General features: G+C 46.8%; 1 protein-coding gene across 1 annotated transcript in view; it reads left to right on the top strand.

The window, feature by feature from the left end:
* The window catches only part of LOC115459076 (natural resistance-associated macrophage protein 2-like), a gene marked incomplete at its 3' end in the record, with an annotated part of 70,224 nt that overhangs the window by 35,392 nt on the left and 16,834 nt on the right, over positions 1–17,998 (top strand). The window contains exon 3 of the mRNA XM_030188940.1: positions 13,732–13,877. Within this exon, the coding sequence (XP_030044800.1) occupies positions 13,732–13,877 (146 nt within the window). The remainder of the gene's footprint in view (positions 1–13,731; positions 13,878–17,998) is intronic.

Here is a 17,998-nt window from a genome sequence, read left to right as displayed (position 1 = left end):
AAGAATTGAGGCAGTGCAAAGAAAAGCTACAATAATGGTATGGGATTTGCGTTACAAGACGTATGAGAAGAGACTTGCTGACCTGAACATGTATACCCTGGAGGAAAGGAGAAACAGGGGTGATATGATACAGACGTTCAAATATTTGAAAGGTATTCTTCCTTGTCATCAAGCAGATGAAGCCATTACGTATGGGTTATGTCCATCAACCAGCAGGGGAGATAGAGAGCACTCAAACTTTCACAGTGCCCTCTTGGCCAGCTAGCTCCACTGCCTCTTCAGTATTCTCTATCTCCTTTAGCAGGGTGGCTGCAGCTTGTTCGGGCTCCAGAAAAATCTGCCGGGAGGTAGTTCCTGGCTTGCCAGTTGTTAACCGGGGTGTTGGAGGCTATAGCAGCTTCACTTTAAAGGCACATAGGTTAGCCCTTTCCCTGCCTTACCCATACCTCTGTGGATGTGGACATATTGCCTTGCTTTCCCTGTCCTTACCCACCAACAGTGGATGCAGGCATATAGGTTCGCCCTTTCCCTGCCTTTCCCACTCATCTGAGCCTCCGGAGTCTTCAATACCTCTGCTTTCCTCACAGCTTTAAAAAAAAAAAAAAAAAAGTCGCGTCGCGTTTTTCAACGCAGAGACGCTGGAACAGAGGTTTTTGACCTGATTTTCAGCAGGATCGTAGTTGTACACTATATCCTTTGAGGTAAGAGTGTTTTCCAACTCCTCCGGGGTGGGCCCGCGATCGGGGCGATTTTGGCGCGAAACCGCCATTTTGGATTTTACCGCCTTTTTTCGGCGATGGCTGCGGACAATGTAAAGCGCTGTTCCACTTGTGGCAAGCGCAAATCAGCAGCAGGGCTCTGTAAATCGTGCTGTATTGGCGTAGGAGCCGGCCCGAGCATGGCGAGCGATGTTTCTTCCCGCTCTGAGCTGGCAGCGGGTGCCATTTTGCTTACACCGCATGGCACGGCCTCCGTGGACACGGAGAGACCTGAGCCGGGTGGGGCACCTCGAGATGAGGTTATTTCAGGAGTGGCTAGCACCGGACAGGATTTGGGTGCCCAGGGTGAGATTTTCTCCCTGGATTTTGTGCTTTTGCTGCATAAAGCATACATGATGAAAAGAGCCCTTCCTCAAGGGTCGCCTGAGGCTCCTCTGATTGCCCCCCCCCCGATGGATTCTGGCCTGGGACTGCCCAGTGAGGCTTTTTTTCCCGGATGCTTGGCCTAAAGATAAGCGCAGAAGGGTTAATTCCCCTTCAGATTGTGGTGCACCTTTTCCTCCCCGTGGTCGGGGTGTGAGGATTCGGAGAACTCTGACAGACGTTCTTGGTCTGAGGAACCAGAGTCAGGTGCGGATTTACCACAGGATCTGGATGATCCCTCCGCAGTGAGGATTTTACACCGTGATGAGCTGCCAGCGCTTATTTCAGATACCCTGCAGGCCCTCTTGATTGAAGATCCTGACAGTGGCATGGCCTCCTCGGGTAATCCCAGGATGGCTAGTACCAAGAAAGCTGCTCGGGCCTTCCCTTTGCATGACTCCATCCTAGAGCTTGTTTCGGCTCAGTGGGCTGACCCCGAGGGACCTTTGAGAGTTTCCAGGGCTATGGGGCAGTTATACCCTCTGCGTGAGGGACATATGGCTCGTTTTCAAATGCCTACAGTGGATGCCCTAGTCACTGCGGTGGCAAAGAGAACTACCCTCCCTGTTGAAGGAGGTGTTGCCCTGAAGGATGTTCAAGACCGTAGGCTGGAAACAGCGTTGAAACGGTCCTTTGAAATTGCAGGTCTCACTGTTCGGGCGTCTGCATGCAGCTGTTATGCTGTGAGAGCCTGCCTAGCTTGGCTGCAACAGGCAGTGGCTCAGCCCGGAGATGGAGCGGAGCCCTTCTTGGATGTGGCTCCGCGAATGGAGGTGGCCTTGTCCTTTCTGGCTGATGCCCTTTATGACCTTGTCAGAGCTTCGCCTAAACAAATGGCAGTAGCAGTGGCGGCTCGCCGTCGTCTGTGGCTACGACACTGGGCAGCGGACATGGCCTCTAAGCAAAGGTTGGTGAAGTTGCCTTTTCAAGGACTTCTCCTATTTGGTGAGGAGTTAGAGAAAATTGTGAAAGGCCTGGGTGATCCAAAACCCCAGCGCTTGCCAGAAGAAAAGCAGAGGCCTTCCTCTAAGGGCCAGGTGGTCCACTCCTCGTACAGACCTCGCTTCCGTGAAGCTAGAAGGTACCGCCCGGGGCGTTCTGCTGGGTTCACTTCACGTGCCCGTGGTCAGCAGAGGAACTCCTTTCGCTCGGACAAGCGTTCCCTGAGAGTGCGGCATTTCCACATGGAATCCCTGCGCTCCGTCATTGCGGCGGTTCAGCCAGGAGAGTTTCTCACGTCTCTAGACCTGAATGAAGCTTACTTGCACATACCGATTTGGCCCCCGCACCAGAGGTTTGCGGTGTTGGGAAAACATTTCCAGTTCAGGGCCTTGCCTTTTGGCCTCGCCACAGCTCCCCGAACCTTTTCGAAGGTAATGGTGGTAGTAGCTGCTTTTCTCAGAAGAGAAGGTATTAGGGTTCACCCGTACCTAGACGACTGGCTCATCAGAGCAGACTCTGCAACAGAGAGCTTACAAGCTACAGCCAGAGTGGTCTCAGTACTGCAGTCTCTAGGCTGGGTCGTCAATATGGCCAAAAGTCACCTGTCCCCTTCACAATCTCTAGAGTTTTTGGGGGCCAGGTTCGACACAGTCTCGGGCTATGTGTTCCTACCCGAGCTAAGGCGGTGCAAGCTTCAGAATCAGGTCCGTCTGCTCCTGAGGATGCCCCGCCCGCGAGCTTGGGACATTGTCCAGCTGCTGGGATCGATGACAGCCACGATGGAAGTGGTACCCTGGGCGAGAGCGCACCTGAGACCTCTACAGTATTCCCTACTCCGGAGATGGTCTCCTATTTCTCAGGATTACCAATGCAGACTTGGCTCCCTGCGGCCCGTCTCAGCATGGAGTGGTGGCTCTCGGACAGCATGCTGCGGCGAGGAATGCCGCTGACGCTCCCCGTTTGGTGCCTAGTGGTAACAGATGCCAGCCTGAAGGACTGGGGCGCACACTGCAAGGGAAAGCATGCCCAGGGTCTATGGACACCCGAGGAGTCGGAGTGGTCCATCAACCGCCTAGAGTTGAAAGCGGTGTTTCAGGCGCTTCTGGCCTTTCAAGTGACCCTGGAAGGATTGGCTGTCAGAGTGATGTCAGACAACACGACAACGGTGGCCTATATAAATCGACAAGGCGGAACAAGGTGCAGAGCACTAGCCGCGCAGGCCGAACTGATTTGCCACTGGGCCGAGCTGCATCTTCAGTGTCTGTCGGCAGCTCATATTGCAGGTCAGAGCAATGTGCAGGCCGATTATCTGAGCAGGCATCAGATCGATCCAGCAGAATGGAATCTGGCAGACGAAGTATTCCTGCAGATCTGTGCCAAATGGGGCAAGCCCGTGATGGATCTAATGGCGACAAGCGCCAATACCAAAGTCCCGTGCTTCTTCAGCAGACGGAGAGATCCTCGCTCGGCGGGGTTGGATGCCTTGGCTCAACCCTGGCCTCCGGATCTACTTTATGTGTTTCCCCCATGGCCCTTGATAGGGCGCCTGCTCTTGCGGATTCGGCTGCACCCAGGAGAAGTGGTCCTCATTGCCCCGGATTGGCCCAGGAGACCTTGGTATGCAGACCTCCGACAGATGCTCCTGGAGGCTCCTCTGCCGTTACCTCTGGTACTGAACCTGTTGACTCAGGGACCGGTAGCCATGGAGGACGCCGGCCGCTTTGGTCTTACGGCATGGCTATTGAGAGGGCGCAATTGAGGGATAAAGGTTATTCCAATAAAGTTATTTCCACTCTCCTGCAAGCCCGCAAGCGGTCCACTTCCGTGGCTTATGCCAGGATTTGGTGCCTGTTTGAGTCTTGGTGTGCTTCCAGAGCCATTGTTCCAATGCGGGCTCCTGTCTCGCCGATTCTGGACTTTTTGCAGGAAGGTGTACAAAAAGGCTTGGCCTATAATTCCCTGCGGGTGCAGGTGGCAGCGTTGGCCTCCCTTCGTGGTAAGGTGGAAGGCGTGTCTTTGACTGCTCACCCAGATGTGGCACGGTTTCTTAGAGGGGTGCTTCGGCTCCGACCTCCAGTGCGAGCACCCTGTCCAGCTTGGAACCTGGGGCTAGTTTTGAAAACCCTGCAGGCATCTCCTTTTGAGCCGCTTCGGCGAGCATCGGAGAAAGACTTGACACTGAAGGCCGTTTTTCTGGTGGCCATTACCTCGGCGAGACGGGTGTCAGAGCTCCAGGCGCTGTCCTGTAGAGACCCATTTCTGCAATTTTCAGAGTCCGGAGTCACGGTTCGGACCGTGCCTTCCTTTATGCCTAAGGTGGTTTCAGCCTTTCACTTAAACCAGCCTATTTTCTTGCCCTCTTTTTCAGAGGAAGAGTTTCCAGAATCTTTTGGGCAGCTGCACCTTTTGGATGTGCGCAGGACTCTGCTGCAGTATCTGCGAGTTACTAACTCTTTCAGGACTTCTGATCATCTGTTTGTTTTGCTATCCGGTTCTCGCAGAGGGTCTCCAGTGTCTAAAGCCACTATTGCCCGCTGGCTCAAAGAATCTATCTTTTCAGCTTATCTGCTGGCCGGCAGGGTTCCGCCTGTAGCCTTTAAGGCACATTCTACTAGAGCGATTTCTTCCTCTTGGGCTGAAACTGGAGCACTCTCTCTTCAAGAGATATGCAGTGCAGCAACATGGGCTTCTAAGCTCTCCTTTGCCCGACATTACAGGCTGGATGTGGCTGCCAGGAGGGATGCGCGTTTTGGTGCACAAGTGCTAGCGCGTGGTGTGGCTTGTTCCCACCCTATCTAGAGATTGCTTTGTTACATCCCATACGTAATGGCTTCATCTGCTTGATGACAAGGAAGGGAAAATTAGGTTCTTACCTTGGTAATTTTCTTTCCTTTAGTCATAGCAGATGAAGCCATGAGCCCTCCCTGTATGATTGTCTGTATGCTGTGAATCTGTTTTCAGGTTCTGTTCTAATTTCCTGAAGTTCCTTCCTTGGGAGAAAGTTGGAAAACAATCTTCAGGATTCATGTTCAGTTTAAATTTAGGAGGATGTGTTCATTCCCTCCAGCATGTTTTTTTTGGAGGATGTGTTGATTCTCTCCAGGAGGCGCGTGTGTTCCCCTCCAGTTCCATAAATAGGAGGATGAGTTCATTCCCTCCAGTGTGTTGGGAGGATGTGTGATTCCCTCCAGGAGGCGCGTGTGTTCCCCTCCACTTATACAATAAGGAGGATGAGTTTTTCCCTCCAGGAGGATGTGCGTTCCCTCCTTTATGAGTTCATGCCCTTGTGATGGGCCATCGTTCGCTGTGAGGAAAGCTCTTGTGATTCCCATTGCAGTTTGCCATACTGCTTTGGAAGCTTCAAATACTGAAGAGGCAGTGGAGCTAGCTGGCCAAGAGGGCACTGTGAAAGTTTGAGTGCTCTCTATCTCCCCTGCTGGTTGATGGACATAACCCATACGTAATGGCTTCATCTGCTATGACTAATAGAAAGAAAATTACCAAGGTAAGAACCTAATTTTCCCATCATGCAAACAAACCTTTTCCGGAGATGGGAAGGCGGTAGAACGAGAGGGCATGAAATGAGATTGAAGGTAACTCCCCACCCCCTTCCTCTTCCCCTTTTGCCGAAGCGGCCAAGGATGTGCCCAACCATCCCCAGCCTCAGGCAAGCAGTCTCCCACCTCGGGGATTCCCCGAGCACCCGGAAAAAGACGGCGCTGATTCCTGCAGCGCATAAATGTTCCAGCATTCCCCTGCAGCCGGCCTGAAATGGACCAAACATATTGGATCACCCCCCCGATGGCCCGAGACCGTGCTCTTCTCCCTTCCGCCAACTTAAAACAACCATCCCAGTCCTCAGGCAAGCCGTCACCCACATCCCCCAACCCCCAAGCAAAAAACAAAACAAAAAAAGAAACACATCAACAACCTCCACACACACCGCACCCTCACACACTCACTCACTCACACACACACACACACACACACACACACACACACACACACACAAACACACACAAAATAACTCTGTGACACATACACACACACACAAAAAAACCCACATGCTAGCGCCCGTTTCATTGGTTTCGGAAACGGGCCTTTTTTACTAGTATATAATAATGCCCTCTTCCCACATGAGTACTTTGTTTCACCTTCAGATTTTTTGGGATAGAAACACAGATAATAGCAACGTTCCATGCTACCAATCCCAGGGCAAGTAGTGGCTTCCCCCATGTCTGTCTCAATAGCAGACTCTGTCTCAGTAGCAGACTCTGTCTGTCTCAATAGCAGACTATGGACTTTTCCTCCAGGAACTTGTCCAAACCTTTTTTAAACCCAGATATGCTAACCGCCGTTACCACATCCTCCAGCAACAAGTTCCAGAGCTTATCTATTCTTTGAGTGAAAAAATATTTCCTCTGACTTAAAAAAAAAAATTATTTATATATAATTTGATTGACCCCTGGTTTTTGTACCTTATGAAAGAGTGAAAAATCGATTCACTTTTATCTGTTCTACACTGCTCAAGATTTTGTAGACCTCAAACATATCCCTCCTCTGCCGTCTCTTTTCCAAGCTGAAGTGTCCTAACTTTTTTTAGCCTTTCTACATGTAAGAGGATTTCCATTCCCTTTATCATTTTGGTTGCTCCTCTTTGAACCTTTTCTAATTCCGCCACATCTTTTTTTGAGATACGGCGACCAGAATTGAACGGAAAACTCAAGGTGAGGTCACACCGTGGAGCAATATAGGGGCATTGTCTTATTTACCATCCCTTTCCTAATAATTCCTAGCATCCGTTTTTTGGCTGCCACTGTACACTGGGCAGAAGATTTCAGTGTATTGTCTGCAATGACACTTAGTTTTTTTTCCTTGGATGCTGACTCCTAAGGTAGACCCTGGCATCAGGTAACTATGATTTGGATTATTTTTAAAAAACTTTTTTATTGATTTATAAACATAATTTTACAAGCTATCCACTTGATTCAGAAATATGATTTAACTTCAAAAAGAAAGAAAAAAATATTACAGTAAAGAATTTTTTCAAGAAAATAATCCCAAAGTTAATCCATTAGATCACAAACAAATCTCATGGGGGGGGGGGGGGCAGAAAAAAGAAAAGGTGGGACTTCTAAGTAAAATAAGGACAGAAGCAATAAGGTATTGGCATGATGACTATCTAGTGTCCAGCATAAACTGAGCAGTACTAGACTAGGGAGGAATACCTGGGGAGAGCCACTTCAAATCCAAAAAGGAACAAAGTTGTTCTGGAACAAAAATATATATTTCTAGTACCAACATATTTAATTGTACATTTGCAAGGATATCATAATATGAAAGTGGCACTCAGAAGCAAGACCTCCTGCCGCATTACCAGAAAGGCCTTGAGTCTCTCCTGAGTCACTCTCACCAAATCTGGAAATATCCCATACCCTGTCCTTAAAACTGTGCTTGTAAGTTGCGGAAACATAAATGCATCACTAATTTAAATCCTGTTCAAACATGGCACAGTCTGAGACATGTTCCTGAGAAGAGTTCAAGATAGCAGATTCTTCTAAATTAGATTGTCCATTATCAGCCAGTAATTTAGTTGGTAGATAGAACACCTTATTACTGGCGGAATTGATTCTACTGGTAAACTCAGAACCTCAGTCAGATGTATTTTAAAGGTATCCAATTTGTACACAAAGAGCTTTTGTAAATTTAAGTAACTGAAGATTCAAATGACTGAATTGGTTCTCATATTGCTCCAGCTTTTGATGAATCACAAAGTCCTATACCAGCTCTGAATTATTTTTCAAAGATTTTTCCAAAGTCTTCAACTTCTCACGATGCCCAACCTCTCAAATTTGTGTGCCAAAATTCCACAAGATAACTTTGGGTTGGAAATGTCAGATGAGCAACTTAACAATAGTTGATTCCAGCTTGGTGAGGAGGTCCCAGATTGCCCCAAGAGTCACCTGTCCTGTCTCACTGCTCCAGATTCAGTTGTTGAATCAGTCTGCTGCTCTGATGGATCATTGGAGCCCCCCCAACACAGAAGTTATGGCCCAGTTGGCCTTTCCGATGGAATAATCTGAATGGCTCTTTCTGTGGTGTGGTGTGCTTCTACCCGACTTCAGGAGGAGGGTTCTGAGATGCACCAAGGCTGGACTCGCCACTTCTGTCAAAAACAACACTCTCCAACAAGACCAGGAAGCACTGACAAGTGGGCTGGCGTTGAGTTCTCACCAGGGCTGAGAGAAATTTCACCCCCAAGCAGGTCAAAGTTCCCATTAACAATGCCTGCAACAGGGGTCTGGCCTCTGCTACTAATTCTGGACATAAGCTGGGTAAGAAATCCTTCTGTCTAGGGTTGGGTGTGGGAGGCATTGAGACAGTGACAGATGGGGCTCTTACCTTCCCCCTTCTGTGTTTGTGTGGCATCGTAAGGAAACAGAGAAACAAGAAAAAATTATTGAAAATGGAGCTCAAACCACATTGGACTTCAGGAAGCCCAGCATGCCACCATCTTGAATCCTCCCCTCTTATTGGGATTCTGCCCACTTTGGACATCCAAATGGCAGATGAAATTTAGTCTTTGTTTCCTGCAATTTTTCAGTCAGCATGTGTTTTGACAACTTTGAATAGTTTTGTGTAATCTGTAAATGTAATCACCTCACTTGTTCCAATTTCCAGATTGTTTATAAATATGTTAAATAGCACTGGTCCCAGTACAGATCCCGGCGGCACACCACTATTCACCTTCCTCCATTGAGAAAGATGGCCATTTAACCCTACACTCTGTTTTCTGTCCAATAACCAATTCCTAATCCAGAAAAGGACTTTGCCTCCTATCCTATGACTTAAAAACTTTTCTCAGGAGTTTCTCATGAGGAACTTTGTCAAAAGTTTTCAGAAAATCTAGATACACTACATCAACCGACTTACCTTTATCCACATGTTTGTTCATGCCTTCACTGAAATGAAGCAAATTGGTGAGGCAAGACTTCCCTTGGCTGAACCCATGCTGACTGTTCCATTAAACTGTTTGTCTATGTGTTCTGTAATTTTATTCTTTATAATAGTTTCCACTATTTTGCATGGCACTTAAGTCAGGCTTGCTGATCTGTAATTTCTCAGATCACCCCTGGAACCTTTTTAAAAATCGGCATTACATTGGCCGTCCTCCAATCTTCGGGTACTACGGAAAATTTTAATGACAGGTTACAGATCGCTAACAGAAGATCAGCTGTTGTGTGTGTGTTTTTTTTTGTTTTGTTTTTGTGACTCCACAGCCCTGCTGCAGTACATCTCAGAAGATACAGAAGAGTACATCTTGAGCATCTCCTGGCCAGCTGAGTAATGACTGGGAAGCAACTAACATTGCACCAGACCTTATGCTGTGCCCCCCCTTCTCTACCCCAGAAGAACAGCTTGGTCATCCCCAGCCACTTTTCAGGAGCAAGATGATATTTCTGTCAGTAGTCTTCTATGTGACTGTATTTCAGAAAGTGAACTACTGCATATATTTCAAGGATCTATCTAACCAACTGAGGACAGCTAGAAGATAACTCATATACAAAGCTTTTAATGAAATTAACAAAAGCCCTATCCCTGGGTACTGTGGAGGCTCCCAAGACCACAGGTACTTCCAATCTATTGGTCTTAATGCACTAAGGGGGGTCCTTATGACAAAAGATTGAGCATACCCCTGAAGCAGTATGTTTGTTGCTGAATCATTTTGGGCTTTTATTAAGAGCCTTGATCCCTTAGCAAATGGCAATACAGGAGAAGTAAAGCAATAAACAGGTTTTATATATAAATAACACACCTAAAAACAATGAAACAAACCAAACCGTGTACATACAATAAAATCATGATAATCCTAAAACAATATAAGTGTAATTAAATAACCAATAAAAAGAGTGGACACATGCACATTGAAAGTAATGCGCTCAAAATTAAATACAGTGAAAATGATAAAACAAAATAAAGCAAAAGGATCAAATGCTCCATGTCAACCTTCAGAGGCTTGCCCTGATGGCATGGATATTGAAAGTCAGCTGGTTGTTTGCATCCCAGTTTCATCTGAGAATGAGACATGATATTAGCATCTGAACAGCAAATCAACCAAAAGATCATACCAGCTTAAATGGACATGTCTCTCACGCTGGTGCATAGCAAATTGCCATCATCCTCTTTGTATTACAGCATAGTAAGGGCTGTCTCCTCTGCAACCTGTTCATTTTATGAACGGTCTCCACTACCCATTGTTTTTTCCCTGGTCGCCACCATCAACTATCTCAATTAAGGTGACTCTCTGCTCTCAGTTCGCCATCATTTCCCCAGCTTGTTGACGGAGAAAGCAAAGGTGCATACCTATAAGGGGGGTTCTTTGTAGACAGTAGGGAAATGTAGCCACATTTTCCCCTTTCACCTTTTCATTCACCTTCTTACCTATTCACTGAAGAGGGACATCTGTGAGGCAGGAGCACCATCACATTCTTATAGTTCAGAAATGATCCTCTGAGGTAGAGGACAGCACTGCAAAGTGGTTCTGTCCAGGGGATGTCAACATTGTGTGACTGCATTGCCCTGCTGTCTGGAGACCCCAGGTAAGCAACTGGGCTGGGGTAACCACTGGGATAAGAAAAGATAACGTAATGGTATTTGGTATCAAATATTGAAAGTTTAGAGCTGTAATTTGACCTGCTCTTTCCACCTACTCCAGTGCTCATACTTTTGATTATAAGACATTTTATAGCTTGTAGAGAACTCTGCATAGGGTCAGATCTAAACAACATGTTCCTCTTATGAAGGACTAGTAAAAAAGCCCCGTTTCTGATGCAAATGAAACGGGGGCTAGCAAGGTTTTCTTCAGAGTGTGCATGTGGGAGTGTGTGTGTCCCTGCCCTCTGTCCTCTCTCCTTTCCCCTGTGCTGTCTGTCCCCTCCCCCCTCCAAGTGGAGTCCTTCAGTGTTAAGTTTCCTGCTGTGCTGTGTTTGTGTTAGAGAGAGTGAGGGCATCTGCCCTCTCTCCCCTCCCCCCTCTGAGTCCTTCACTGTTACAGAGAGAGCGATTTGGTGCTGTGCTGTGTTTTCCTTCACTGTTTGTGTTACAGAGAGAGTGAGGGCGGGGCAGACACTCATGGGGAAACCGGATATCTCTGCCGCTTCACACTTCCGTCTGGAGGCTTCATTTAGAACGTTGTTGGTGATGCCTTTTATATATAGAGATAAGAAAGCCTTACTTTCAATAAGTTATTTTCACTGCACAATAACTGAAGTGTTGCATGTTTTTAAAATAACTTATAAGAAATTGTTTTTTTGTCCACAGCAAGAAACGGACAACGTTAAATCAAAGCTTACAATTTTTACAATGATGAAACAAGCAAAGAGAATGCTAAACCTTATAAAAAGGCTGTTCCCTGATGCAAACCACTGAACATAGAAAATTGCCTAATTCCTACCCTATTCCTTCCCTCATCCACCCTAGCCCTCACTTTGCAGCCATTATTTGCCAAAGCTTGGAGTCCAGGAGATAAAAACAAAACCAAAGCAACAATGACCAACTGAGGAATCTCAGCAAAATGAAATAATTCATACTGTAAACTTATTTAAGATCACACTATATACCCTAGCAGGCAATAGATGAATATAGGAAGACCATATCATTAAAAAGTGGCATTGACGTTTAAAGTTAAGATGTGCTTCTTAGCTTCCCACAACATGAGAGTGTAAACTGAATTCTTCATTGCCAATAGGAGGGAGCATCAGAATGAACACATTTCTGAAGGATACATTTTTTCCCCTTTAAAATTAACAATTTATGTTCTCTTTGTAATAACTGTTAAAGATATTATGCAGAGTTCTTTAAAGCTATTTTGTCCTCCCCAGAATTCTGCTGGTTCGGGTCTCCCTTTCTTGTGCTGATGGCTTGAAGGAACACACACTGAAAGGCTATGGTCTCCTATAAATTAATTTATTTATTTGTAGCATTTGTATCCCACATTTTCCCACCTATTTGCAGGCTCAATGTGGCTTACATTTGCCGTAGTGGCGATTGCCATATCCGGGTAATAGAATTGCAAAAGGTATTGCATTAAGGTGCATACATACATGATAAAGAAGAATACATTATGGTATTGCATATAGGTTCCTGAGTGATAGATTGGATTGTAACATTCGTTAGGTCATCAATTATATAGAAATCATATTTGGCATAAGGATTGAGGTGTTAGTGCTTGTTCATTAGTAGCAATAAGGTTGGTCGGTCTGGTGATAAGAGTTCGGTTTTATCTAGTTCATGTTCAGGCTTATTTTTTAGTATTTAGGATGGATGTTTATGGTATGCCTTCTTGAACAAGTCAGTTTTCAGTAGCCTTCGGAAGATAGGTCTTGCATAGTTTTTATGGCATTCGGTAGTGCGTTCCATAGTTGCTTACAAATGTAGGAGAAACTGGTTGCATATGTGGATTTGTATTTTAGTCCTTTACAGTTGGGTAGTGGAGATTGAGGAATGTGCGTGCTGATCTTTTTGCATTCCTAGTAGGCAGGTCTATAAGGTCTGACATATAGGTTGGGGCTTCCCCATGAATAATTTTGTGGACCAGTGTGCAAACTTTGAACGCAATTTGTTCTTTTAATGGGAGCCAATGTAATTTTTCTCTTGGGGTTTGGTGCTTTCGTATTTCGCTTTCCCAAATATGAGTCTGGCCGCTGTGTTTTGAGCGGTTTGAAGCTTCTTAATGATCTGTTGTTTGCATCCGGCATAAATGGCATTACAGTAGGGCTTAACACCATTGATTGTACCAGGCTGTGGAATATTTCCCTTGGGAAGAAAGGTTTGATCCTTTTAAGTTTCCACATTGAATGGAACATTTTCTTTGCTGTATTTTTCGCATGTGTGAGATTTCAGTCAATTGTGACTCCCAGAATTTTCAGGCTGTCAGAGACTGGAAGGGTGTAATCTGGAGTGTTTATGGTATTGAGTTTGTGTTATATTGTGAGGATATGATGAGACATTGTGTCTTTTCTGCGTTTAGCTTTAGTTGGAATGCGTCCGCCCATGTGTTCATTATTTGGAACCTGTATTTGTGTTTGAACGGGATGTATATCGTGACATCGTCTGCATAGATGTACGGATTGAGTCCTTGGTTGGATAGCGACTTGGCTAAAGGCTTCATCATTAAAAAGGGTTGGTGAGAGTGGTGATCCTTGTGGTACTCCACATTCGGGTTTCCATGGTTCTGACGTTTTGGATTTTGAGATCACTTGATAAGTTCTTGCTGCTAAGAAGCCATTAAACCATCTTAGTACGTTTCCTCCAATCCCGAAGTAGTCTAGGATGTTCGAAAGTATTTGGTGGCTGACCATGTCGAACGCGCTGGACATGTCAAATTGTAGGAGCAGAACGTTGTTTCCGGTTGCAATTAATTGTTTGAATTTGGATTTGAGAGTGATTAGCACTGTTTCAGTGCTATGGTTGTATCGAAATCCTGATTGTGATTCATGTAGTATTGTGACTGAATCCTACAATGGACCTGAAACACTGGTCTCTACTTCTGTTATGCTGCTACCATATCAGGTTTAAAATCTAACATAAGGGTTGGAATTTTCTAATAGCAGTATGTTTTTTTATTTTTGTTTTATGTCTACTATAGAAAATGCCTCAGGTGACCGTGTGAGAAATGGAGAGGTTGATGTGCTTACCAGTACCTACAGTAGCATACCTGCAGAACTGGAATCATCAGAGGAGCCATTTGCTACCTATTTTGATGAAAAGGTTCCCATCCCTGAAGATGAGAAGGTCTGTAACTGAAAAAAAAAATTCCATAGAGCTTTGTAACCAATTGTGGACCATATTGGTCAGGATTTATGTGAGAGATGTCCAAGGAACTGGATGCTTGAGCAAGCGGCGTTGTTCATGGTTCAGTAAAGAGTTCTCTTCCCTTTGTGCCAGTACTGAACCAGTGCCCCATTATTTCTAAGGATACTTACTTGTTGGTGCAGTGCTTACAACTGAGGTCCTGAATATCTTGTGCTCTCCAGAGATTAAAAGGGCACACTTCCCAGCAATGGAGAGGTGAGCATAGTAAATTCCAGCACAAGAAGTCGGGCTGTCATAATTATATGTATATATTGGATGTGCATGACTTTTACAGTTGCCTTTTAAAAGAGTAATTTAATTTCTGCAAGGACAAGCAGGCTATGTTCTCACATATGGGTGGCATCATCTAAGTCGCTCGGCACAGAATGCTTGAAATAGCATAGTATAGCTTTAAGACGTGCGCCAGCATCCCCACTGTACATGCGCAAGTGCCTTCCCACCCACCATGAGAGCGCAGGACCAGCAGTCTTCTTTCATTCACTGTGAGAAGAAAACATGCTGCTTTGTGGCTCCCTCAGTGTGCCTTCCTGGTGGGTTTTTTCCCCATGTGCTTTATTTTTCCCTTTTGGGCCTTTTTTTCCTACCCTTAAGTTTAATTTTGTTTTTCCCACTTTTAGGTTTTCTTTCTTTTTTCCGTGCTCAGTAGTCCCTCTTTAGCCTGAGCTCTGGTCGGGCTCTTGTCCTTATTTTTTTCTTGGTGATTTGATCCGTTTTAGAGTCACCATTGAGCCGTTTGATTTGGCCACAGCTGTTTCCCCTTCCATGTCATCGAAGGTTCCCAGTGGCTTTAAACCCTATGCCCAGTGCAACAGGACCATCTCTGGTAAGGACACCCATTTTTGGTGTCTCCAGTGTTTGGGGCATGAACATACCCCTTCCAGCTGTGTTTTTTGCCTTCTTATGAAGAAAAGGACTCAGCTGGCCTGAGAGGCTCAGAGAGAGAAAATGTCCAAATACTGGACATCAAGCCTTGCACAGGTATCTGTTGCATCAGTCTCTATGGCTGCTAGGGCCTTATCAAACACTGGGAGTGGTCGTGCATTGAGCAGAATTCTGCCTGCCTTGATGTCTACCACTATGTAGGGCCCCCGGGACTGGTCAGTATAGCACCCGACACCGAGGAGTCATGAGGATTCAATGACGTCCTCATCGGCACCAAAGACATCGATGATTGGCATCGGGCGAAGGTTAAGAAGAATCAACTTCGATTGTTCCCCCCCCCCCCCCACACTCAAAGCATGGTGCTGGGAGCACTAGGACACCAAAGGATTGAGAAGTGTCAGTGCCGGGAGGAATGCTCTCCCTCCATTGTGGAGGTGTCAACATGTGGGTCTCCATGCAGCCAGGACCAGGCACCCGCACTAACCCAGATGATTCAGCAGGCTACTCTTTAACCGATGTTACAGCCTTTCTCAATTGTGGTTTCGTTGAGTGCATCTGGGCCATTCTGCATGAGCATTTGGTGGGGAGCTTCCAGCACAGTGCATCAGCGAATGGAGTGCTTGCACCAGCCATGCCTCTTCCTGCCGCCCTGCAATGCCCTCAGCCTGTGGTGAGGCCTCTTGACACCAGTGTCACGTGTGGTACCGGCATCGGCAGCTGCCCATGCTAGCACCCCCTTGACATTGGTGGAAGAAGCTTCACCAGAGTCAAGGGTGGTGCCTGCACCTCAAAGCCCCTCCAGATGATGATGTGGTTACTCTATCTCGAAGCAGGAGTGTTTTGCTGGCACAGATTAGGAACGCTCATGGACATCTGATGAGGACCCTAGGTACTTCTTGGAGGAAGAGTCCTATGGAATACCATCTGATCCTTCCCCTCCTGAGGAACGAAGGAAGTCTCCACCTGAGTGCCTTTTCCTTTCCCAGTTTTGTGAGGGAAATGGTAGGTGCCATTCCAGTTTGGAGATGGAGAACGAGCCCAGGGCTGAGATGTTCAGGGTCCCAGACTATGATTGTCCTTCTAGAGAGGCTGTGCCACAGTCCCACTTCACTGGACCTTGAAAGAGGTTCAGGTGAAGAACTAGGAGTCCCCTCCTCTGTTAGTCCCTGTCCTGCCCAAGAAGATCAATACCATCTATCGGACCCAAAGTTCCCCAGGGTTTGACAGACCTCAGGTGCCTCATTCCCTGGTGGTGTGAATCCACAGTGAAAAGAGCCAGGAGAGCCAGGAGTTCCAGGCACTATGCTTCGGCGCTTCCTGGCAGAGAAGCTCAAGCTCTGGATTCTTTGGGCAGAAAATGTATCTGGCCTCTATGCTCATCTCCCGCATACAATCTTACCCAGCTCTACATGAGCCTTTACTTGCAGAACTTGGTGTGCAGTATATCTGATTTGGCAGACTGTTACAAGTCTCGATTGAGCCCTTGGACTGCTGCCAAGTCCCCTCTAGCCGAAGGTCAGGAAGACTGCAACCAGGGGCAGGCGAGTTATTCTTAGCCAAGCAGAGTCCACTGGGCAAGAGATGATCATTGGAGTTGGACAAGCAAAAGGAGTGCTGCGTGATACTGCAGTATGGATCGCTGAGCAGGACTGGAGACTGGAGCATCAGGCAGACTAGGACACTGCTGGGCTGACTGAAGACTGGAGTGCTGAAGGCTGGAACACTGGGCAGGCTGAAGACTGGAATGACAAGGAAAAGAATCTGAGTAGGAGACCTTGGCAGGTTCAGGAAAGGGAGCCCATGACAAACCGCAGCAAAGGCAATGCGGAAGTGATCCGTCTGCTTTAAATACCCTCAGCCCAGTGAGGTCATCATGAGGTGCCACTCCTTCCCTCAGATTGCTGGTGCTAAAAGTGCCTCTTCAGCGTGCGCATCCACCAAATCCAGCTCCCACTGGTGTGGTACCATGGGCAGGGAGCTGGTTCGAAGAACGCCTTAGGGCGCAGGAGGCAGATGCTCTGGGCCTCAAAGATGTCGCAGGAGGAGCTGGATGAGTCGGGGGGATCCAGTCACAGCCCTGACAGACTCTCTCCTATTGGAGCAGGCCAAATCTCTTTGTCAGCTGGTCAAGAAGCAGACAATACGTGTAAGTTGTTGGCCAGGGGTGCTTACGATACCTTTCAATGGGGCATCCCACATCTCTGCCCAGAGTATATAGATGCGCAGATCCCCAGCAGAGATTGGCAGATGCCACGTGCTGAGGGGATTAACCTTTTTGGAGAGAAAGCAGAGGAGATCTCTATCCTCATCAAGAAACACACTGACACCTTTGACACTCTCTCCCGCTTCTCATCCAGGAGGTTTTTGAGCAAGTCAAAGAGGGGTCTCTACTACTCAGAAACGTCGGTATGCTCCTTCTCACCAGCCCCAGCAGGCTCAGATCCAGTGCATTTGTTCTTGTCAACAGTGTGTGTCCAAGGCCCAGCCAGTTTCCCAGTGAAATCAAAGGATGAGTAACTGTCCAGGATGAACTACCGGTGGGAGGGTTGCTAAGTTTTTTTCCAGGAAAGGTGGTCACTTGTAACACCAAACTGGTAGATTCTTCAAATAGTCCGTCTCGGTTACGCCTTGCATTGGCAGCAGAGACCACCAAATTGCCCACCGATAGCGTTTTACCTCAGCTCTCGTTACAAGGAGGTACTTGCAGAGTAGCTCTCTACCCTTCTAAGGCCCACACAGTCGAGCCCATTCCACCAGGGAAAAAAGAGAAGGGATTCTATTCCAGGTGCTTCCTTGTGCCACAGAAAATGGTGGGATAGGTCCCATCGTAGATCTAAGGGCCCTGAACAAATTCCTGGTCAAAAAAAAGTTCAGGATGTTTTCTCTTGGCACCCTTCTCTCCATGATTCAGGAAAATGATTGGCTATGCTCTCTGGACTTAAAGGAAGCCTATACTCACATTCCAGTATTTCTAGGCCACAGGAATTATCTCAGATTTTGGCTGGGAACACGTCATTTTCAGTACCATATGTTACTATTTAGCCCTGCGTCAGCTCCCATTGTTTTCACAATGTCTAGCAGTAGTTGCAGTGTCGCTATGCAGACTAGGAGTCCATGTGTTTCCTTATCAGGATGATTGCCTGGTGAAGAGCACGTTG

The sequence above is a fragment of the Microcaecilia unicolor genome, unplaced genomic scaffold (genome assembly GCF_901765095.1).
Source record: "Microcaecilia unicolor unplaced genomic scaffold, aMicUni1.1, whole genome shotgun sequence".
Classification (NCBI taxonomy): Eukaryota; Metazoa; Chordata; class Amphibia; order Gymnophiona; family Siphonopidae; genus Microcaecilia; species Microcaecilia unicolor.
Note: the sequence above shows the minus strand (reverse complement) of the source record. Positions and strands in the feature narration are given on the sequence as shown.